The sequence below is a fragment of the Crassostrea angulata genome, chromosome 3, assembly GCF_025612915.1.
Source record: "Crassostrea angulata isolate pt1a10 chromosome 3, ASM2561291v2, whole genome shotgun sequence".
Classification (NCBI taxonomy): Eukaryota; Metazoa; Mollusca; class Bivalvia; order Ostreida; family Ostreidae; genus Magallana; species Magallana angulata.
This window is the reverse complement of record NC_069113.1, coordinates 30,054,925-30,078,000: the sequence shown is the minus strand read 5'-3', so window position 1 is coordinate 30,078,000 and position 23,076 is coordinate 30,054,925. Positions and strand designations below refer to the sequence as shown.

The window sequence follows — 23,076 nt, the reverse complement described above, 5'->3', positions numbered from 1 at the left end:
GTAATTAAGCACCTTTTACCTCGATATTCACCCTTTAATTGGCAATAGTAATGGCGGAGCCCATGTTTATACAATCGCAGACCGAACGTATTAATTTTTTTGACAGATGAAGCGAATCGATTTTCTGAAGACTTGATCTAAAATAAAGTTCTTGGGTACATACAGTGTCACGTTTTTGTGTAAATTTAAAGCACCGTTGTTTGGTCATTTTCTTTCTTTCTTTTTTTGTTGTTGTTACAAACTATATTGCTTAATTAATCAGTTGTTTGAAAAAAAAATAGAAATTAAATAAACGTTTGATAAATAGAATAGACAATGAAAAAAGTGAAGACTGATGTCTTACACTATTGCCTGCAATCTAATTTCTTTAATGGAAAACATTTTTCTGCTGCATGATGTACTGATGACAAAAAAACCCTGTTTAATTAGAGAAAAAAATTAACTTAAGTTCTAAAAGCAGCTTGTAAATTTTGAATCGATAACCAGATTGATACAGATAAGTTCAGAAATCATCGATTTCAAACTTTTAATGTAACACATGACTACATGTTCATCGTTCATTTGTCCTAGTCAATATCAATCGTAAATTTTAACAATACTGTATTCCTTAAAAAAAAAACACTTTTCACACATTATTAATGAATCAATCAATAAGCGAATTATGAAACATTTTCTTTCTTTAAAAAATGACTTTATTAAAATCGTGTAGCCTATATCTGACCAGGAACCATAAAACTCAGACAAAGCTCGCTGGGTTGTCTTGTCCATTTTAGACTATTTTAATTTTTAAGTATAAAGATATAGCAAATATTTTTTCTTAACTAATTGATTACTTATATAAATAACTTAACAAATCATATCTGAAAATCGAAGGAAGATCTTATGGTTAATTTGTTGACATTTTAATCTAGGTCTCGCTATCAAGTGAAAAAGAGATCAAAAGTCACTTCTCTAGGCACGGACGTCGTCCTTAGTTTGTCAACGTTTTGTGACTATAAAGATTTTTTTTATAATTCTAAGTACTAACGACATAAAGAAATACCATATACAAGGAAGTAACGATTTACATGATATCGAACTTTGATGAGAAATGTTTAGAAACCAAAAATATGACGATAAATTTATTAATCTTAGCCGTTAAACCACCCAGAACATTTCAAGATTACCTCGTGGAATACCAAAGGGGAATCACAAGTCAATTCAATTTATTGACAAAAAACACATGTGTGGTGCAAGTCATACATATACAGTATACAAACATAATTAGTACATAGATTTTCTAATGTTAAATGCATCAATGAATAGATATATTTATTTACAAATTTATTTACAAATTATAATTTACAAATTATTTTCAATCTACATGTAATTATTCAACAATTTTTTTTTTTTTACAATAAATCTATATAACAGTATTTAAAAGATATAAACATGCACGCAACATCGTTTTTTAATGTTGGAGGTCAGACTCATCCAAAACATCTTGACAAGCAAAAAAACTTCCCATATTCATAAAAATCCTAATCTGTTGGGGGAGGGTGGGGAGATGGGAGTGGTGGTGTAGTGTACCTAATCTTCAATTTCACACTTAATTTCTTTATACTTTCATCTTTCATTTGATTTCTCTTACAAACTGCCAAGCAGTGTGTGTGTGTGTGGGGGGGGGGGGGGTATAGAGAGGATAATTTTGCTAGAAAATCCTGTCATGTGAACTTGAAAATCCGAATATGCAATCGTGTTGGTGTGTTCACGCGAGTCTGTGTATTATGTGTGTAATTCTTAGAGTTGACTTCACAGGCCTACAATTTAATTCTTCCTACAGATGTATATTTGCACCTGTAAAATGGTGTACATGTAACCGTCACTATAATACGCATTTTCTATCTGTAGTCTGCATTTGTTATCTCCGTTTTCTGAAATAGCACAGAAGACATGTTACAAATCGACTCAACTGCCTTAGGTGGAAATCTTCTTTATATAATGAAACTTCAACGTTGTGTTGATATTTCAACATTGCAATATAGTTCATGCTGATACTCTAACATTATATACTAATAATTCTTCATTATATGCTGATAATTTTTATTATATGATATTTTATCTTAAACGCTGACATTTTAACATTACATGCTGGTACTTCTTCGTTACATATATGATGATACCTTGTCTTCATATTCTGATACTTCTGGATTATATGCTCTTACTTTAACATTACAAGCTGATGTTTAATTAAATGGTGATATTTCAATGTGGTGGTTCTTAATTAACTATAAGCAGCGGAGTCGCGATTTAGTAAAACTCGGAAATATTACGAAGAAGAGAGTATAGGACTGAAGTCAAGCTACTCAACAATTCAAACAAGCTTCATTCACGTTTATTTCAGTATATAATGTTAAAGTGTCATCATGTCATGTTGAAATATCGTCTTATAATGAAGAACATCCACAAGGCAATTGAGGCGTTCCATATCAGGCACGTAGCGTCGGGGGGAGGGGGGACCCCCTGCTCCCCCCCTTTTTCTCGCAGCAATCATTTTCATTAAATTGACCCTATAAGAAAGTGAACTACATTGTAACATGAACTAACACATATCATATATATACAGTTTAGTACGCCCCCCCTCCCCCCGATTGCTTTTGAAAAGTTGCGCAAATTCCCTTTTTTATTTGCTTGTCAAAATTTTTTGGATATGCAGCCCCCGCCACCCGCATCCCCCTACTTTTCCTCGCAGCAATCATTTTTATTAAATAGACTCTATAAGAAAGTGAACTAACATGGAGCCCGTTTTTTGAAAAGCTGCAAATTCCCTTTTTTTTATTTGCTTGACAAAATTTTTTTTGACGTGTCTGCCCCCCCCCCCCCCCCACTGTCAAAAACGATGCTACGTACCTGCATATATTTTCATGATTTTGCATAAACATGGTTCAAATACTACTATTTCATTATGTGAAGGTCGGAGATTTCCAAATATATTTGTATGTTTATTAAAATGTTTTAAACTGTCTTTAGGTGCGAAAATCCCACATTCGTCGTTTTGGATGTGCAGCCCCCCTGCCCCCTGCATACCCCCCCCCCCCCCCAACTTTTTCTCGCAGCAATTATTTTTCTAAAATTGACTCTATATTTTAAGAAAGTGAACTAACATGGAGTCCCCCCCCCGCCCACTTTTTGGTGAGCACATAAACAATTTAGTGATAGGTAGAAAATTAACAGTAAAATTGGAAACAGAAGCCATATATACAGTTCTGTACGCTCCCTCCCCCCTCCCCCAACTTTAAAAAAAACCGATGCTACGTTCCTGCATACCATTTCAAGATTTTGCATAAACCTGGTTCAAATACTAGTATATAATTATGTGAATTTAGGAGATGTCCAAATATATTTGTATGTTTATTAAAAATGTTAAAAACAGTCTTTAGGTGCGAAAATCCCACATTCGTCGGTTTGACAATTTGTATGGCGAATCGTGTTGGTACCGCTTGTCGTTGGTCGCAAATAACAATGTAAAAAATATACAATCCTTCCTAATATCAACTCATTTCGATTTATACACGTTAATTATAACGAAATTTGAAAAGAAGGGAAGAAAAATAATTCATTATGGATCAATTGGATGTTTCACTATGACAAATTAATATTTTGTAATTACTTAGTGATGTAAGCTGCCATGATTTATTTGCCAGTCATATCCCAACAAATTCCAAAAACCATGGACAACGTTACAAGTCAGAAAAGGGCAGAGATAACAGATAGATTAGCGAAAAGGGACGAAGAACGTTTAAATGAATTGGAAAAGAGAAAACAAGAAAGAGGAAACGATTTATCTACACTCGAAGGTGCGAAATATTTTTTGGAAAATTTCAACAAGGAAAAGTGTGATATTCTTAACTCCTTAGAAAAAATCGACAATCTAAGTAAGGATGAAAGGCTAAATGAATTTGACAGAATTTCGCAAAAACTTCAATCTCTTCAAAAATTTCACGCGGATTCCACCATGTTTTTACCTTCTTATGATGTCAGACAAAGTCAGGAAGCACTGGGTGTATTACAAACTCGTGTCCAAGAGAAGAGAGAAGAGCTCTTCCCCAAAAAGAAATTTGCTTTCTCTTCAAAGAAGAAGTTATCAAGCAAGGTTGAAACTGAGTCAGTGCCCTCTATTGTTGACAACTCTGTTGATATACAATTGTCGGAATGTTCAATTCAGAAGAGGTCTCATGAATGTATTGAAATGAGTGAGAATATAGTATTTAAGGAGGATGTTTCCTTAATTGATAACAAGTTTTGCACTATCAAAGTATTTGGAGCACCATCAACAGTTCATATGAAAAATCTTGATAACTGCATTGTTCTGGTTGGGCCAGTATCAAGTTCCGTTTTCATAAGTGACTGCAAAAAATGTACCTTTGTAATTGCTTGCCAGCAGCTGAGAACACATTCAACAGTTGACTGCAAATTTTTTCTGCATGTTACAAGTCGGGCAATTATAGAAGACTGTGAACAGTTACGATTTGCACCATACAGTCTCAGTTATCCTAACTTGGACAAGCATTTTGTCACTGCAGGACTAGACAAATCAAAAAATAATTGGAATGACGTTGATGACTTCAACTGGCTTGCATGTGATGTACACTCTCCTAATTGGAGTGTAATGAAAGAAGAGGAAAATGAAGAATTTAAATTTTGAGATACAGTCCATATGGTACTTTTCATTTGGAGAAAACTGTCATGTGATTGCATAAGAGACCCTAAAAAACACATTCATTTGAATTCATTGGTTTGCTGCTTTCATCTCTCTGCTGGCTCTGCTTTTATAGTGGTTGTGTCATGAAAACATTTGAAAAATAGTTTTCTTAGGGTGTATAGAACTATTGTACACATTAAACATTTTTTGTATCAACACATATGTAGATATAATAGTGATGTCTAGGGTCTCTGGCAATGTTCAAAGTAGTAAAGAAGGTCATATCACGCTCTAATATTATTACTTATTAGGTTAGTTACTGACTCACTACGGAAATATATTGATTTGATCAATCTCGTAGATGGCGAGGCGAAATTTACATATAACGTGATGCAATATTGTAATATATGATATTATACAATATTGTGTCAAACCGCACATTAATATACATATGTTAATAAAGATCAATAACTGATTTTCATGTGATATGATAAAGGTGATCTCACAAAGGCGATGCCTCATCCTGGTTAGCTCTGTAGTCTTTAAATACCTATGTTTACATTTTATGAAGACTGCATGTATGCATACATAAAAATTGTCAGAAATTCCAATATATTGACCATTCAATAAGAGAGGAAATCCAGTTTTATTGATGGATTTAGAATGAATGCTTAAACAGCTAATAAATTTATAGCTTTCACATTCTTAATCCATTCTTATTACATGTATTAGTTCAAGTTCGGCACCCGTTCAAGTTAATAGAAGAAAATAACGGAAACAGAATTTCAATGTCAAATGACAAGGTTACAGACTACTTTGAGAAATCTATGGGTTTTCTCCAAAAGTGGCGGCCAAGGGAACTAACTTTTGTACAGTTGAGACAAGAAAATTGTTCATTTTCTTCTTGAAAACCTTCCGCCACAAAATAAAATGCCTTACTATACTCTCAAAATATGTAGTTACCCTAACCATTTTTGGCATTGCGTAATATAACAAGAGGCAGGGGCCACATTGCTTTAGGACTAAGTTATATCTTAGGAAAGTTCATTACTTATCCGTTTCACTATTCTTGTCTTATCTTGCGAAATTCCTAAGCTATGTCTTAAATTTAAGACAGGTAAATCGATGTCTTAGGAACAAACTAAATATAGCGACTGTTTATTTTGTATTGTAATGAATTACATGCACATTAAAGTTTAACAAAAATACAAGAATACACAAATCATTTATAGGACTTGTTCACTTTACTTCTTAACTGAAAACTTTAGAACGATCAAAATATACATATATTTCTTCAATTAACATCTCTCGTGTAGACTTTTAATTTTAACATTTTTTTTTTAGATTATCAGGTCGCACGCGCAGATGGTTAGTGGGTATTGTTATAGCTAGTGCACTGATGATAATGAAATTAGTAATTCACGAGAGTCACTGATATCTTAAGCAGTTTGATAAAAACAGGAATAAATACTAAGTAAAAATCAATTACAGAATGACTGGATGATTTGTCATATCCCCCACCAGATAAGCTTTTCTTTTACGAAAGAAATTTGAGGTGTTTTCTTTGCGTCGGGGTGATGGGTTCTTTATGTCAGTTTTTGTTGGGAGGGGTAGGAGTGACCGGCAAGTGATTTAGTACTAATCATCCATGGGACTGTTGTTTCATTAAAAAATTGTTGTCTTTTATCCTCGCTTGCTCTATCAGACAAGATGCAGTTTCCTTTTGTTAAAAAAAATTCTTATATCAACCATTACAAGAAAACACGCATTACATTAAACTTAGTTTTAAAGTTCCACACCTTTCCATTCTAAATCTTACTTGTCACTGCATGTGAGTATTGTATTCCATTTCGGAATGTACTGTATACTGCGATCTCTCAAATAAAAACATACCGTTTTTAAAGAATATACGGTTATATTACGTTATTTTTATCTACTCGTGTATGCATATGAAAGTTTACATCCGTGGTATATTGAAAAGAATTTACATGATTGATATACTAGTAAGTTAGGAATTAATGAAATGATTTAAAAAGTGGCTTACAATGTATAAAATTTGGTCAACTGCGTTACGCTAAGAAAATTTTGTGAAACAGCTATGACAAATCTTAGGAACTTCCTAAGTTATAACTTAGGCATATCTTAAGTTCTATCTTAGGAAATCTTTGTGAAACGGACCCCTGAGCAACAATAGCCATAACTCTGATCAATTGCAAATCAGCATTACAATATCCAAAAAATTTCTCTATTCATATATATCCCCCCCTTTGTGGCCTCTTGGGAATCATAGTTTGATCAAACATTAATCTGCACAACCTATGCTTTCACGCAAGTTTTTGCTTTCTGACTGAATGCTTTTCCCAAAGAATTTTGAATATCTCTCTCTATATCTTCCTATGTAAAGTTGACCCCCTCCCCCAATTGTGGCCCCACCCTACTCCCGGGGACCTTGACTTGAATAACTTATATCTACACTACCTGAGGATGCTTTCACACAAGCTCAAGATTATCTGGTCTTATTTTTTTCGGGAAGGAATTTTAAATATTTTCTCTTTATATTCTTGTAAAACTTGATCTTCATGTTGTGGCCCCACCCCATCCCCAGAGACCATAATTTATGTGGAGGATGCTTCCACACAAATTTGAGCTTTTCAGGCCTCATAAGTTTTTGAGAAGAGAAATTATCTCTATATATTTCTAAGTAAAATTAGCCCATGTTGACCCACCCTACCCCCGGGGACCATGATTTAAACACTTAACTCTGCACTACCTGATGATGCTTCCATTCAAATTTTAGCTTTTCTGGCCTAACAGTTTTTGAAAAGAAAATTTTTCTCCCATTTGAAGAGGGTGTGACCCTTTATTCGAAAAAAACTTGAATTCCCTCCACCCAGTGATGCTTTGTGCCAAGTTTAGTTGAAATTGGCCCAGTGATTCTGGAGAAGATGCAATTGTGAAAAGTTTACGCCGACGACGACAGGCAACGGACAAATCTTGAACAGAAAAGCTCACTTGAGTCTATAAGATATATGAGTAGAATTAATAATAATTAATAATATGAATTTGCAAACAAGGGGTGTCCCTAAATTTCTTTGATTACTTATATCATTACTCGTATGTCAGAACATCTCTTAAAAGACATGTCAATGATACATGTATATTCAGTCCCTTCACACTGATATCAACGATTGAAAAAGATGCCTTATACTATACATGGAGAAATGGGAGAGCAATAACTGTCTGTATGAGATGAAAATGTCTTTTTTGAGAATTTTGATAATCTGCTTCTGAATGCGAAAAATGGCAATTCCCCATAATTATATTCTAAAAATAATTATACGCTGTATTTTGAGATGGTCCCTATAAAGCATAAAACACTTATGAAACGTTGCAGGTACGCTAGAGTGGATGTACATGCTACACACTATTAAGATAATTTGCTTCTGTCGTTTTAACACACAAAAGCCCAAGTCGGTTCCCTTAAACTGAATGAACGTGTGAAGAAAATGATGAAAGTACTACTGCGTTACTAGTTGTGTTGCCTTTTTGGACTATAAGTGGTTTGGCCTCCGATGCCTGTCAAAAAATTTAATCCCCAAATAACAAGATAAAACGCATTTTTTTTTTTTTTTTTTTACAATTTTCATTTTCTTTAATAACAATGTCTTTCATCCATATTGAAGAAATCATTTGTATTTCATATTTTGAAATATATATATGTCTCTTGGTTTTTTATATATATTGGTGCCTATCACGACAATGTATTTTATCCTCAAATCCTGCTTCATTTCTTCTTAAATTCCTTTTCTTCTTCTTCCTCCTTACGCTTCTTGTCTCCTGTAATAGATGGACATTGTCTTTTTTGTTAAAAATGCAGGAACACATGATTGTTTTGATGGGAAAATTAATTTATACCGCAAAACACAATCTAATTAAAATAAGATCTTTGATCCGCTCCGACAAATTCGATGTCGAAAACACAGAATGTATAGGTACTAGATAATTTCTGGTTTTGGCTGCAGCAGTATTGAAAAAAAGCTTTTTCTATGCATGTCTATAATCGAGGTGGAAGCGCCTCTCACAATTTTTGCTCTGAAAACCTACGTAACATATAGGTCTCTGAGTCACTCACTAAAGTACAAAAAAAAAAATGATACTGAAGTTAATGGTACGAACTAACATTTCCATGCATACATTTGAAATTACCGTACATTCATTTGGGGTATAATGGATCACTCCATGTTAAGTACTAAAAAATCATTCATTCCTGAAACTGTTCCACATTGGCGGATCCAGAAAGGGAGGAGATTCGGGACCCCCCCCCCCCAATCTCTGAGGCATATGAATTTTAAAAAAATTTAATGTTTAATTCAAAGGCGATTTTTCTCAACTACAATTATCTCCAATAAATGCTTTTGAAAATATCTTATTTAAAGAATGAATTTTGTACAACGGACCATTTATTTCTTATATAAAGTTATAAATTAATAAAAAACACCTATCGATACTTTATCGAAGTAAAGTATCCGGTGTTTATTTATACAGTTTTGAACTAACGAGTAAGAAATCTACGTGATCATGGTGATTGAGTAAAACGACGTTCAGGACGTCATGCTTATATGTACGTTACATATACGTTAAAAAGCATTTACAAAAACCCAAATTGTTAATTTCTTTTATTAAATTTGATTATATTGGTAATAGATCATTATCTTTGGTTAATTAAACTAGTATTCTGTTTATTTATATACGCAAGTGCTTGATATCTTTGATATTAGATGGCAATGTACAGACACAAATATGTATTTAAACATTTTCAAAAAGCTCAAGGTGATGAATGTAGGCAATGTACTCAGTTTATTGTTGTTACTTCTTTGTTTTGACGAATATTCACTTGTTTAGTCGTTCTCGAATACTGCCTGTGGCGTAATATCGCGATGCCGTTAGCAGCTGGTTAGTATGGAAGAGAATTACCGCCAAAAGTCTGTGTATCTTGTTTTGATTTTGGGAGTTGATTTTAATCAACTCTCTTTTGTAGTTCAAGTGATATCACACGATCAAGTTATGATGTGAATTCCGTTGTGGGTGACGGCTGTGGGCCTATTTTTTTTTAATAAAAAAAAAAAAAGCTACTGAAGAATTGGTGTCTTCTGCTCTGTTTTTTGAAAAAGACAAGAAAATGTACTTTTGTATGACATCACAATTACCATTGTAAAAGTCTAATCAGGTATCTACATGTAACTGTTTACAGTTCACTTTGCTCTTACAAGTGTTTATGAATAATATCCTTTAATTGTTTTAAGGTACATGTAGCTGCGGGTTTGCTGACGTCATAATAGGAATCGATGTAGGAATTTGACCGTTTTAGCAAAATCATATATTTTTTACAGAAATTACAAATAATCTTTAGCAACATATATTGAATATTTTAAAAAGCTTGAATGCATTTTATACAAGTACTTAATCATTAAGTGATAAAAATTAAAATACATGACAAATATGGTCACATTTTGTTCTATAAGGTATAAGTGTGTGTTGGAACTGTTCATTTTAAAATTGTTGAGATCTCTATACTGAAGAACCAATTTTTGCAAATATTTACTTTCGGAAGGAGGGATGGTACCTTAAAATTTAGCCATGCAGGCAGAGCTTACCTCATGAACAGAAAATGAGGTGCACATTCAGAGTAATTGAAACTAAGCAAACAAAGTAAATCTCCAAACTTTGAATCAATGAAAGACTTAGTACCAATAATGATGCAGTAAAAAAGTTCAAAAATTGCATAAATTTAAATGTTGATGGCATTTATAATTATTATAACATCTGATTATGTAACACTTTACATTGAATGGGTTCATGACAATTGAATTTTCACACACAACAACTTAATACATTGAATATACAATACAAAATTTCTTTTATGTGAATCATTTTTTTTGGCACTCGATCCATAAGATACGGCAACATTCTATACACTCACACATAATATTTCTCTGTATTTATAGAAATAGTCTATTTGCGCTTTGTTTTACGTCTTTTAGGTGACTTTTTTTTTGCTGGAGATTTTCTTTTCGGTGACTTTTTAGCCGGTGACTTCCTTTTTGGTGACTTCTTAGCTGGTGACTTCCTTTTCGGTGACTTTTTCGCAGGTGACTTTTTAGCAGGTGACTTCTTAGCAGGTGACTTGGATTTATTTCTTGGTGACGCTGATTTGCTCTTCTTCGTCTTAGACCTAGAGGGTGGTGATTTGGATTTACTTTTACCAGAAGTGGCCTTTTTTTTACCTTTTGACTCATTTTTAGGAGATTTGCTTCTAGATTTTGATTTTGATGACTTATCTTGAGTAGATCTTTTTCCTGATTTAGACCTATCTTCTCTGGATTTCTTGCTAGATTTTGACTTTTCTGTAGACTTTGATTTATCCCTAGACTTTGACTTTTCTTTAGATGAAGATTTTTCCTTTGATTTGGATTTTTCCTTAGATTTAGACTTTTCCTTTGACTTAGATTTGTCTTTCGATGTATCTTTTTTTGATTTATCCTTTTCAAATTTATCTTTGCGAGACCTCTCATCTGCTTTTCCCTTTGTTTTCTTTTTACTTTGTGATTTATCAGCTGTTGATTTTTTGCTTTCCTCTTTATTTTTGGTTTTATTTTTTGTCTCTTTGTTTTTATCAACCTTCTCTTGACCTTCAGATGACTTTTTCTTTTTTTTCTCATCTTTGTTTCCTTTCTCCTTTCTTTTGTCTTTCTCTTCCTTGTTTCCCTTTTCCTTCTTTTTTTCTTTCTCATCACTTTTTCCTTTTCCTTTCTCTTCTTTCTTTTCCTTTTTAGATTCTTTTTCATCTTTATGTCCTTTTTCCTTTTTAGATTCCTTCTCATCTTTATGTCCTTTTTCCTTTTTTGATTCCTTCTCATCTTTATTTCCCTTTTCCTTTTTTGATTCCTTCTCATCTTTATTTCCCTTTTCCTTTTTTGATTCCTTCTCATCTTTGGTTCCCTTTTCCTTTTTTGATTCCTTCTCATCTTTGTTTCCCTTTTCTTTTTTTGTTTCTTTCTCATCTTTTTTTCCTTTTTCTTTTGTTGAATCTTTCCCATCTTTATCCTTTGCTGATTCTTTGTCATCTTTTTTTCCCTTTTCCTTTGTTGAGTCTTGCTCTTCCTTGTTCCCCTTTTCCTTTTTGGATTCTTTTTCATCTTTCTTTTCTTTTTCTTTTTTTGATTCTTTCTCATCTTTGTTTCCCTTTTCCTTTTTTGTTTCTTTGTCTTTACCTTCTCCATCATGTGAACCATCATCACCACCACCACCACCACCACCTCCACCACCCATGAAATTTTCAAAAGCAGTCATATCTTTTGCTGAGTCATCATTATCTTCTGTCTGAAAATCACCCATTTCTTCTCTTCCAGCATGTTGACGATCATCATCATCATCATCATCATCATCAAGGAGAGGAGCCCCTCCGCTGCCTATGAAAGTCACTTGTTATATAATGTCCGCCGTGTTTAACTGTTTATCATATATACATGTATGATTTGACATTTAATTGTATTTTTATTCTTATTTCATAACATATTTAATTTCATTGAAATGGAGATAACCAAAAAAGCAATACATCACAAATTTCTGTAAAAAATTCATGGCTAAACTTTCCATATCGTAATAACAGTATTGTTTGGATTTCTAAAAAGGATTAAACTCATTGTAAAAAATATCTGGCAACCATATGCTTTTAATAGAAAGAACCTCAATTCGTATCTTAAGTAGATAATGAGAGATATTATTAAGAGAGGGAGTATGTGTGTGTGTTTTTTTAAGCTTGGTACTTTGGTAAGCAATTTGGTCACAAACAAGCTGTACCTACAGCCACCTAAAGGTACACATATGACTCTATCTGGAACTTCTAAAATTATCAAATCGGCGTGACTTTATAAGTGAAATTCAATAATAATCTTTTGTAGATGCATACATGTTAACTTCAAGTGGAGAAAAATAGGTAGATTTAAAACCCAAAAGAGCTAGCATTGCATGTGGCCTTTTTTTGATATTTTAAAGCACATATTCTTATATATATATATATATACTATATATTTAGATAGGGTTTCTGATGAGTTTAAAAGACTTTTAAAATGTTGCCCAGGGTTGTCTCTAAAAATTGAAGTAGAAGGGAGAAATAAAAAAGTAGAAGGGGATCTGGAGGTCTAGCTTATACCTAGATTGTGTTTGAAATGCAATAATAGCCGGGTAATTACGTCACTTTAGGCGGGGAAATTCCCCGCCTCCCGGGTCTTAGAGACAACCCTGTTGCCATATCAACACATGCAAAAAAAGTGCTCTTGCATTTACCTTAATTCATATTGATTTAGCTATTTTTTGGAGAGAAAAAATCTCTGTGCGCAGAGACTTTAACAATTACCATTGTTCAAGAAAAATAGGTGAAGTTGCCGAAATTTAACAGATAAGAGAAGTAATAACTAGTAGTAAATCTTATAGCGAGCACAGCTCGCTACATAGCGCTGAAGAGAGCTCTACCGGCAAGGCATTTGTGAATAAAACATTCAGACCAGTTGCACATTCATTCAACAGATTTTTTTGGCATTAGTTTCTTGGACCAGTACTGCCCTGTTTTTATCGGACCAGCAGATCCCTTAAAAGACGGTTTCGTATTCCACGCTCTCACGAGAACAAGCAAGATAACAATAATTAAAGACTGTGTACATGAATTGTAAATATACTGCTGACACAACGTACACGGATATATACATAATTTCATTACATGAGTTATCGCCCTTTAACCAATGCAATCGAGTGACGTCACAATGGTTTTCTTGCACATTGATCCATCAGAATTTTTCGGCGTCAGTAAATTTCAACCCACAATGCAATTCCAAGCATTGCAAATGGCGTTTTCAAGTTCTTGTTAGAATTAAAGTAAAACCTTTGAGAACCAGATAAAATGTAATGTGTAAATGGCAGAACATCATGCTTTTTAAGAAAATAAAACAGTATACTTGTATACTTAGTTTTAATAACCAGGGAAGATTTTAGAGAGCCAGATGACACAAAACCGACATGAACTCTGACATCACAGTTATATTATAATAAGGGTAAATAACTCTAACTGTAATTACTGTAACTATTGAATGAAAAAAATCTGAAATCCTCTCAAAATCATGAAAAAGCTTAGAATAAGAAAATTTCTTCAGAGTCTGAGAGTAAGACACAATTATAACTTGCACTCATTTGGATGTTCACATTTAATAGATTTTTTAAGAGATTCCTGTGATTTTTGCGAATTTTGGGTGTTCCTGACCCTTGATTTTCGGGGGGAGTTTTTAAAAGTAATGCCAACCAGACAACACTATAAAACCTAATTTGCCAAGGTGAACTGACTTTACAATCACTCTTGAAAAGGAAAAAATTCTGAGTTGAACATCATGTTAAAACCTTTATTATTTAACAACATTTTATCCAAATTAAAGGTATATGCAGTGTATTTTTAGTAAATAACAATAACAAGATCTGATTATTTGCTTCATTACTTTATCTAGAGATATGACTTTCACATAAATTACACTGTATAAGTCAATTGCATAACAAAGATACAAGAAATAAAAAAAATATATTTTATCTTTTTTGTACCGGTAAAAAATACAAAATATTTGAATAAACCCGTCTTAAATGGGTCACATGACATACAGTACCAATCAGACCCAATCTAGCACCAGAGTAAACCCCTACTAAACTCGGGACGAATGGACAGACAAAACAGGGTAACAACAATATACCCAAACTTTCTTTAGAAAGTGCGGGTATTAAAAAACTGATTGAAATTATCTGGGACAGACTATAGTAGTGTTCATATATTATCATAATTATAATTGTAATAGAATCTATGTCAGTTTATTTAATGGTAAATGATAGAGCATTGGGAGTACTGGAACTTCAACAATATTGATCTCGTTGAATGCCAGTTTTAGGGGATATCTGGTTGAGTTATTCCATGAAATAAAATGTTCCTTAGAGTAAACAGGATAAAATCATTGGCCAAATGGCCAAAAAATTAATGTATCCTTGAAACTGTAATTTTCACTTAAAGTATTCAATGTATAATGAAGGGATATTGAACAGTTTTTGAATAATTTTAAACTAGTTAAAAAAGTATTGCCAGATAACTATAATAGTGAAATGAACCAAATTCACATGACAACATATAAGAAGCCCGTCATTTTGCACCTTAAATTTTTTTAAAGAGTTATCTGCCCTTGAAAAAAAAGAAAGTTTAATTTCATCAAAATATCTGCTGTAAATGATTCAATTTATTTCATATGTTAAAAAAGAAAAAGAAAAAGTTTATGCATGTATTAACTGAGAGAGTTTTACGAATTTAAAGTTACTTTTTAAAATATCTTAAAAAACATACATGTACATTGCCCACAGACTTCAATGCAAAATTCCAGGTGTAATTAGTTGGACCATAATTAAAATTTTGAATATTCCTCTGGTGGAGTATTTTTATTTGATAACACCTTCAAAATGATATCATGATTAAGAATATTGGACCATTAATTTATAAGGTACAAAATGTGGTCATTATACATCGAATACCTTAATCCTATCAAATTTGTAAATATTAATGAAACTACAGTATATTATTGGTATGATGGAAAGTATAACTGAATGATACCAATACTTACTTTCAACATACTTCATAGAATCTCCTGCACATACTGTTGGACAACATTTGGCCGTTCCGATTCCTTCTGGGTCCATTAGTGCAGCATCATCAATGGATGTGTGCAAATAACGCAACAGGATTGCTGAAAACATCTAGAAAAAAAAAGTTGAAAAACTATACTGTTACTGTCTGTTAACTGTGAAGAGTAAGTAAAGCTATTTATTTAAATTGACACAAAAAATAACAAGCATGAATACAAAAATTATTCGTGAAAGTCTGTAAATCACAAAGAAATTCCTGAGTGTGACCTTGATCTTTGATCTTGGTATATGATCTTAAGGGTCAATTTTAAGTTACCTTATGTCACAAATTTTCAAATTATAGAAAAATCATTCACATTCAATTAGTACTCAAGGGTAGCTACTGCATGTAAAACTCATGGAGTTGAAGCTTCATGTATTAGCCTAATATTTTGATGATTTTTTTTTTGTCTGAGAGTTTTGTATAGTACACTACATATACATTATAATATTATTATGGTTAATAAAATAAAGAGTTTCTAAAATCTAACAAGCATTTTATCTGTCAGTTGTAAAACAAAGTAATAAGCATACAGAAATCTCCTTTTTAACTGAAATAGAAATTACCGGTACCTTGTCCCTTAAACTTGGTTCTCCAGTCAAAAATTTTAATTTTGTGAAAATACTGATCTGATTATTTAAAACACAGTGTCAACCCCCCCCCCCCCCCCCCCAAGTTTGTAGGATTTATGGTTTAGCTGGAATTAATCAAAATATCAAACCTCACTGAGAGTAACCTAACACTTGGTTGTTTCCCCTGTTATCAGCTGTGTGATCTCACAAATGTGTCCAGGCAGTCTCTATTGCTTTACAAATGAAGTACTGTCATCTGGTTATCACAGTGACCAAAGAGGGGTAGAAGATGTGTTACTGGGGGGGTGTTTAAATACATATTTAGATGGAGTGTCCCAGCACAAAGTTTCATTTAAATAAAGAAACACATTTGATCCAAAACAAGCTTATCTTTTAAAAAAGATTGGTAGCTATACAAAAAGTAGATTTCTTAACTATTGGTATATAAATATTGATTTATCAATACTGAGTAATAGGAAGGCACAGTGGTGCACTGGAATTATGTTGGGGTGGGTGGGATGGGGAGGGGTGGGATTCTCTTTTAAGAATGGTGAATATAGAGTGGCGCGCGGCCGGGCTTCACATCGGCAATGGCATAGCTCATTAACTGTGCTTTAATCGTTTTGTAACTAGTACTGTAATTTCAATTTTTAGGTGAAAGATATGAGACCAGTATAACCATTGGTATTGTTTTGTAGACATCATATCTTCTTGGGCCCTACCGGCAACCTCGGAAAACATATCTGGGATTATTAGTATTGCATTCATAAAAACATAATTTGATAAAAAGAAATATTGAGTCATAATAACCCCTATCAAGGCATGTTTATGAGTACTTGAGGTTTTCCAGTAACTTTGTTGTTGAGAGAGAGAGAGAGAGAGAGAGAGAGAGAGAGAGAGCACTTATTGAACATACTTTATACATGTATATGTAACTTTTTACCAACTTGTGTTGGAAACTGTGTTTCCAAGTGGGTGTGGGGTATTAAATTTCCAATGTTTATAGTTACTATTAATATTAAAATGGCAATGTGAACCTTTGGGAAGGGGTTTGAATCAGACTGCACTCCTACCTACCCACACACACAGAGACACATAGATTAGAGACACACAGATTAAAGTATTCTGTAATATTGGGGGGTTTTTTAATTAAAGAAATATGTGATTTAATCACATTAAATAATGAGCAAGTGATTGCTACATGTATATAATAGATCTATTACAGGGTTGTCTCTAAAAATTGATGTAGAAGGGAGAAATAAGGTAGAAGGGGGTCTGGAGGTCTAGCTTATAGCTAGATTGTGTTTGAAATGAAAAAATAGCTGGGTAATTACATCAACTTTAGGCAGGGGAATTCCCGGCCTGCATGGTCTTAGAGACAACCCTTAATTCTAATGTGACGAGGCAGACAATGGTGAATTTTTTTTATATGTACTTGTTTAAGATATTCAGATACAGCTCTGATAGTGAGTTATATAACCTCTGACCACAGAGAGTCTAAGACATTTTAACTTAACTCTAAAAGGATAGAGATGGGATCAGGTGCCTAGGAGGAGTAAGCATCCCTTTACATCAAAAAGAAATTAAATGCCATTTTCTCTGTTAACACTTCAGTTTTACTTGATTGTGAAGTAATGATATGCACGTTCATTTCTTTGAGAGGGGAGAAAATGTCACATGTAATTGCTTATATCTGCAAATATCCCTAAAATATGGTAAACCAACTTCGCTAGCAAAATATGCGAAAAATAATCATGTGTTCTCAAGAGCCTCGTCTTCGCATTTATTTCTTGCCACAAACCAGTTTTCAAACATCTCTAGTAAATTTTTAAGATACTCTCATTGTCTGCATTTTGATTGTGAAAAAGTACAAGCGAATCAGTCGGCAGTGCATTTACGATTAATCGCAAAATAACAGTCGTCATGAATAAATCACAGTTTACAGTAGTTTTCCTAGGAAAAAAATACCATTTAACATGTTTTATGTAGCTGTCTGACAGACTTCTGTCTCAAAGATATTAACCTTATGTATTTAAGTAAGAATTACGAATGTACAAAACTGAAAGTTTTAAAGTGATGCTAGTGGTTTATGAATTTATCCTTTTCTCCTTTTATGATTTCAAAATCTATGGCAATATTTGAGATAAAATCTTTTACTGTTATTTTTGCACAACAGTGCAATCTAACATACAATACAGTCAAGTACATGTAAATCAATAATTTTTACACTTGATAACTAATCATAATTAAATCTAATTTTGTATCATACATATTCTTACTTGAAGAAAAAAGGCAGTCAATATAAAAAATCCAGAAGGCTCCAGAATTTCGGATTCAAAGAATTCTATCAGGGTTCCAGCACATCCTTGAGTGTACAATGTTGGCTTGTATTTAACGCGAGTTCCCTTGACCACATTACGATGAATGCATGGTTTAGAAGAGTGCACATGGCAACAACTAAATGGAACATCTTTACCCATATACAGTCCATTTTCCATTTTGCTACAACGAAAGGTACTACTGTTACAGTAATACAACTATGGAATTCTTTATGCCTTAATGATAGTATTAGTTAATGTACAGTGTAATATATATAAATATTTACATTCTACTGTGTTTTTCCATTAAATTCCGTGATGTTTAAATGCCTCTAAATGCAACAAGTAGTCAAAGGTCAAATTGACGAGTTTTATTATGACGTCACAAACGTTGAACGCTGTAAACTGCAACGTCACAAGCGAAAATCAAAGTTCACGCTTGTGGCTGTTACTGTGGCTCTTCCATTAATGTTAACTTACCCTTAGGATAAGATCGGAATTTTAAGGTATAATTCACATTTGCAGACAAGGCAAGAAGTTAAAAAATGTAAATATAAGCATTAAATCATGATTTTTTGAAGTATACACTCTCATAACTGCCGCGGTGTGTGCATACAAATTTTCATAACGCGCTAACGCGCGTTACTCAATTTGTATGCACACACCGCGGCAGTTATGAGAGTGTATACTTCAAAAAATCATGATTCAATGCTATAATATGTTATGCTGAAGTTTATAATTCGTATGAATTTTGGCAAATAAACAATACAATGCAGTGTCATGAATTGAGAAACTTTTGCAACAACAGTTAAATAATACAAGTAAGTATACATATTGATCAATCATAATCATACAGGTTTACTTTTTTTTTTTTTATAGTGACCTTTAATCCTATAATACCCATGCATCTTCGCTAGCCAAGTGTCCGATTCGTTTTTCTCACGAGATGAGAAAAACGAATTGGACACTTGGCTAGCGAAGATGATACCCATGTAGATTTTGTATGTTTCGAATACTTGACAGGGGTGACGTTTATCTCAAATTTTTGGTCTTCTACTTTTTTCTTTTTCTTTTTTTTTTTGAGGGGGGGGGGGGGATTATCAGTAAACGATTCAACTTTTTCAAACTGAACAACACTGACAGGTATTCGTGATTAATGTATGCGAAACATTCATTTTTTGCCACATCAGGACATGTAATGCTTTGTGTTACCTTTTGATATTTTCGTCATCCACATCAAGAAATTCTTCGTTTACCCAACTAGTTGTGAACCAGTCTACGTAGTTTTCGCTTCCGCAGCACATGTACTGAATTTGTAATTTATCTATCAATACTTTAAGTTCCATATCTTTCTTATAAAGTCTCATTACTGAATATAGCCCATTCTTAAGAGATTCATCAATTACAGATCGATGAGTAAAGCATACCATTGATGCAGAGAAAACGATCACAGTCATAATGAATTTTGCTGCAAGGAAAAACACTAAAAAGGTTTGAAATCTTCCTCTTGAGTCAGGAAATGCAGAGTCAAACGCTGCTTTAGAAAACAGTGATCCTAATATAAGCATAGCGATTCCAACGATTAAAAGAAAGGTTGGCACCGTCCCTGTGTCATAGTCGTGCAGAAATTTCATATTAGTTTCCAGGTGCGAGCTTAAGTAAACACTCAGTGCTGCAACGATTACACCAGCAACAGCCAGAATTGCGTCTATAAAACATATCACCAACCCAAGAATACGTCTTCCTCTTTCGCTGAGTTCTATTGAACAACACATTTTGTGCACCGTATTCCATTAATGATATGACGTAATAAATCACATTACTGTGACGTAGATTTCAGCTTCTTTTGTTAAAACAGAGTTAACTGCCCTTTATCCATAAGGGCGTTACACGTATTTAAAATAACGTTAATATATCCTCCAAAAAACGGAGGTTGCATACACTGTATGCTTTAACCTGATAATGACAAAATATAATAGGGATGTTTATACAAAAGGTGGCGCCCAAGGGGGATGCACATGTACATGTACAGTAGCGCCTTCCTGTGCGGATCCATAGAATGTTTTATTATAGGGGCGGGGGCCCGATGGATATATTTTAGTTTGCTAGTAAAGGTGGGAAGGGGGGGGGTCCGAGGCATATTTTCGGTAATTTTACTATGTAAGGTTAAATTAAATTTTTTAGCCTCCCCTTCACATCTTCGCTAGCAAAGGGTTCCCAGTGTCATATTTTACATTTTGGGTTTTGCGCCCCAACTACGTCACAGTCTCGGTTACAATTAAATGACGTCACAATTGTTTTGCATAATTTTAAGATATCCTTTCTATATCGCCAGGGTCATGTCTTGTATTCAAAACTTTAAATCTAAAAGTCGTCCTGTTTAGAAGCTGTTAAAGCTTTATGTTATTTCATTCATGACGATCTCATTAATATAAAGAAAAGTAAATACACCAGAAACCGTTGAAAAGCGTATATGATTTCAAAACATGAAGCTCGGGACTGTCCTTAGAAAAATCGATGTAAGACAAAATGTCTACACTAATAACATTTCTTAATTACAGCTGTTCCATGTAAATGGGAAACGCTGCCGGAACAAAGAAGAGGTCTGATTTTCGTGTTGTGTTGAAATCGCCAATCCAATCCCAGACAAAACGAGTTCAATTTGTTGGAGTGAAAACCAAGACTACAACCTTCACCTGTACACCCAAGATGGTTGATGTAGGCAAAATTCATTTAGCAGATCCGCCCGACCAGAAGTTTGAAAGCGGTGGCACCTATTCCTCAACGCTCTCTGCACAGAACAATGCCCACAACCCTCGTCAATTGGGAAGTGATTTGACTGTCCATGGACCTAACACGTCATAACATGGATTATCGGATTGTAGTGAACTCTATTGTACATTTTGGATTGGTTGGCTTACAAGTCAATTACTTTATCAATTCAATCTGTTAGATGAAAAACCGACAGCAAGTATACAATATCCAATGTTTTAAATTCTTGTATCACCAGGTATCTTTACTTGTTTTTAAAACGATGAGTAACAGCAGCAATTTAGGTTGCAATTTATGCAGTCTTCTTTAAAGGTATTTGGACTCGATTGGGGCTCATAATTTCAAATTTTATCTTTCCATTTTTAATGTTAAGAAATGTTAATATGGATATTTTTAATGCTTTATCAAAATTTGAAAGTCAGATATTGAGTTATAAGCAAGATACAGATTGAGTTTGGAGTTCTTTGTTTTGTAAACAAAGCTCGAGCCTTGTTATTGTTTACAAATGTGTTTTATTGTTATAAGTTTCAATCAAATGTTGCTTTCTTCTATTGATAAAAGTTTGTCGTGTTTCTTACGTGTGCAAGTTATTTAGCAAAAGAAATGGTAATTTCAACAACAACAAAAGTAAATAAAAAAATTTGATCTAAAATTGTGTCCAAGTCCCTTTAATTTTACCTAAGTGTCTAAAAGGAACACCTACAAAAAAGCTTGCCAACGTTCTTTAGATTGTTCTTCGTAAAAGGTACCAAATACTCTGTTATATTGAGAGTATGTTTCGGAGGCTCAGAGTTCTTTTATGTCACAAATTTTGAGTAAGCTGCAGTTTATATCAATAATTATTACCTAATCAAAGGGATTTTGTTGTTTTATTACAAATTAAATATTTGCGTCTATTTTGAACTGCCGGTCAATAGACTGCGATCTATTGGACCGCCGGTCAATAGACTGCGATCTATTGGACCGGCAACGTATATCAGAACGCGTGTATGTTATAGTGTTACATCCTTTCTCAGGGAATGTATATTCCTTTACATAGACGCTGTTTTAGTACTTGGTGAAACCAAATTCAATGTTATCAAAATGCAGTATCAAATAATCAACAGTTTTAAAGCCTCATATAAGGTAAAAGACTATTTAAAATCTAATGGGTTGAAGACTCCTCCTTCTTTGTGTAAACTGATATCAAATTGAAATGTTGTAACACATGCAACAGGTTTGGTGCATGTAAAAGATGAAAAAAAAATCTTAGAATATTGCATAATGGCACGAAAACCATCTGCAATATGGAAATTGTAAACCCGGAAAGCTAAAAAAGGAATTAGGTAATAAAACAATTATTGACTGCTCAAGCATTAAATAATTGTATACTATTGCATGGCAACTAACTAACACTGGTTGGTTAAATAATAGTTTTAAAATAATTGATGATTTTTAAAAATACTATTAATTATGTATGATAACTTAAATGAAATTAATTAGTTTTATATCTGAATTTTAAAAAAGTTATCATTAAGTCTGCTCAATGCAATCGTGTTTGATTAAAAGACAATCGCAAGACTCTCGCACTACATTCGTAGGACACTCGTGGAGTTCTGTACGTAGTACTTGCGATATATTGCGATTAAATATTTCACGAGTTATCTCGATTGTCCTACGAGTTTGTGGCGAGTGCAATGTGTGAATGAACTACGTGTTGGTAATTATTTGAAAATAATTATTTCGAAAATAATTGTTAAATCATATATCTATTCGATCTCAAAAACGAGTTTCCCGGCAGTTTCTGGGCTGCGTTTTACAAAAGAACTTACGACCAAATTAATGAATGTTTATTAATCACAAACTAATCAATGTTTTATTGTAATATCTGTAAAATATTATAATGGAAATCAAAATAGTTGTAAATAAATGGTTTGATATAAATTTTGTTCGTTTTAAAGACCGTTCCATGAGACACCCCCCCCCCCCCCGGAT

At 33.4% G+C, this 23,076-nt stretch overlaps 2 protein-coding genes across 2 annotated transcripts; one reads left to right on the top strand and one right to left on the bottom strand.

Moving 5' to 3' along the window:
- The first annotated feature begins 3,645 nt into the window (after window positions 1-3,645).
- On the top strand, window positions 3,646-5,383 carry LOC128175625 (tubulin-specific chaperone C-like). The gene has a single exon (XM_052841399.1). The coding sequence runs from the start codon at window positions 3,668-3,670 to the stop codon at window positions 4,682-4,684; it is 1,017 nt and encodes a 338-aa protein (XP_052697359.1). The 5' UTR covers window positions 3,646-3,667; the 3' UTR covers window positions 4,685-5,383.
- A 5,085-nt stretch (window positions 5,384-10,468) lies between these two features.
- Window positions 10,469-20,213, bottom strand: LOC128175624 (neurofilament heavy polypeptide-like). Its single transcript, XM_052841398.1, has 4 exons — window positions 19,543-20,213; window positions 18,292-18,514; window positions 15,379-15,511; window positions 10,469-12,150 (listed from the first exon to the last, which is right to left on the bottom strand). The coding sequence occupies exons 1-4, from the start codon at window positions 20,103-20,105 to the stop codon at window positions 10,694-10,696; spliced, it is 2,376 nt and encodes a 791-aa protein (XP_052697358.1). The 5' UTR covers window positions 20,106-20,213; the 3' UTR covers window positions 10,469-10,693.
- Window positions 20,214-23,076: the final 2,863 nt, after the last annotated feature.

Excerpts from the sequence above, each read along its gene's own strand:
- LOC128175625 (XM_052841399.1), top strand. The coding sequence starts at position 3,668 with ATGATTTATTTGCCAGTCATATCCCAACAAATTCCAAAAACCATGGAC.
- LOC128175624 (XM_052841398.1), bottom strand. The coding sequence starts at position 20,105 with ATGTGTTGTTCAATAGAACTCAGCGAAAGAGGAAGACGTATTCTTGGG. Across the intron at positions 18,515-19,542 it reads GATGACGAAAATATCAAAAG|CAAAATGGAAAATGGACTGT; the intron begins GTAACACAAAGC and ends CTTTCGTTGTAG. Across the intron at positions 12,151-15,378 it reads TTCTATGAAGTATGTTGAAA|GCAGCGGAGGGGCTCCTCTC; the intron begins GTAAGTATTGGT and ends TGACTTTCATAG.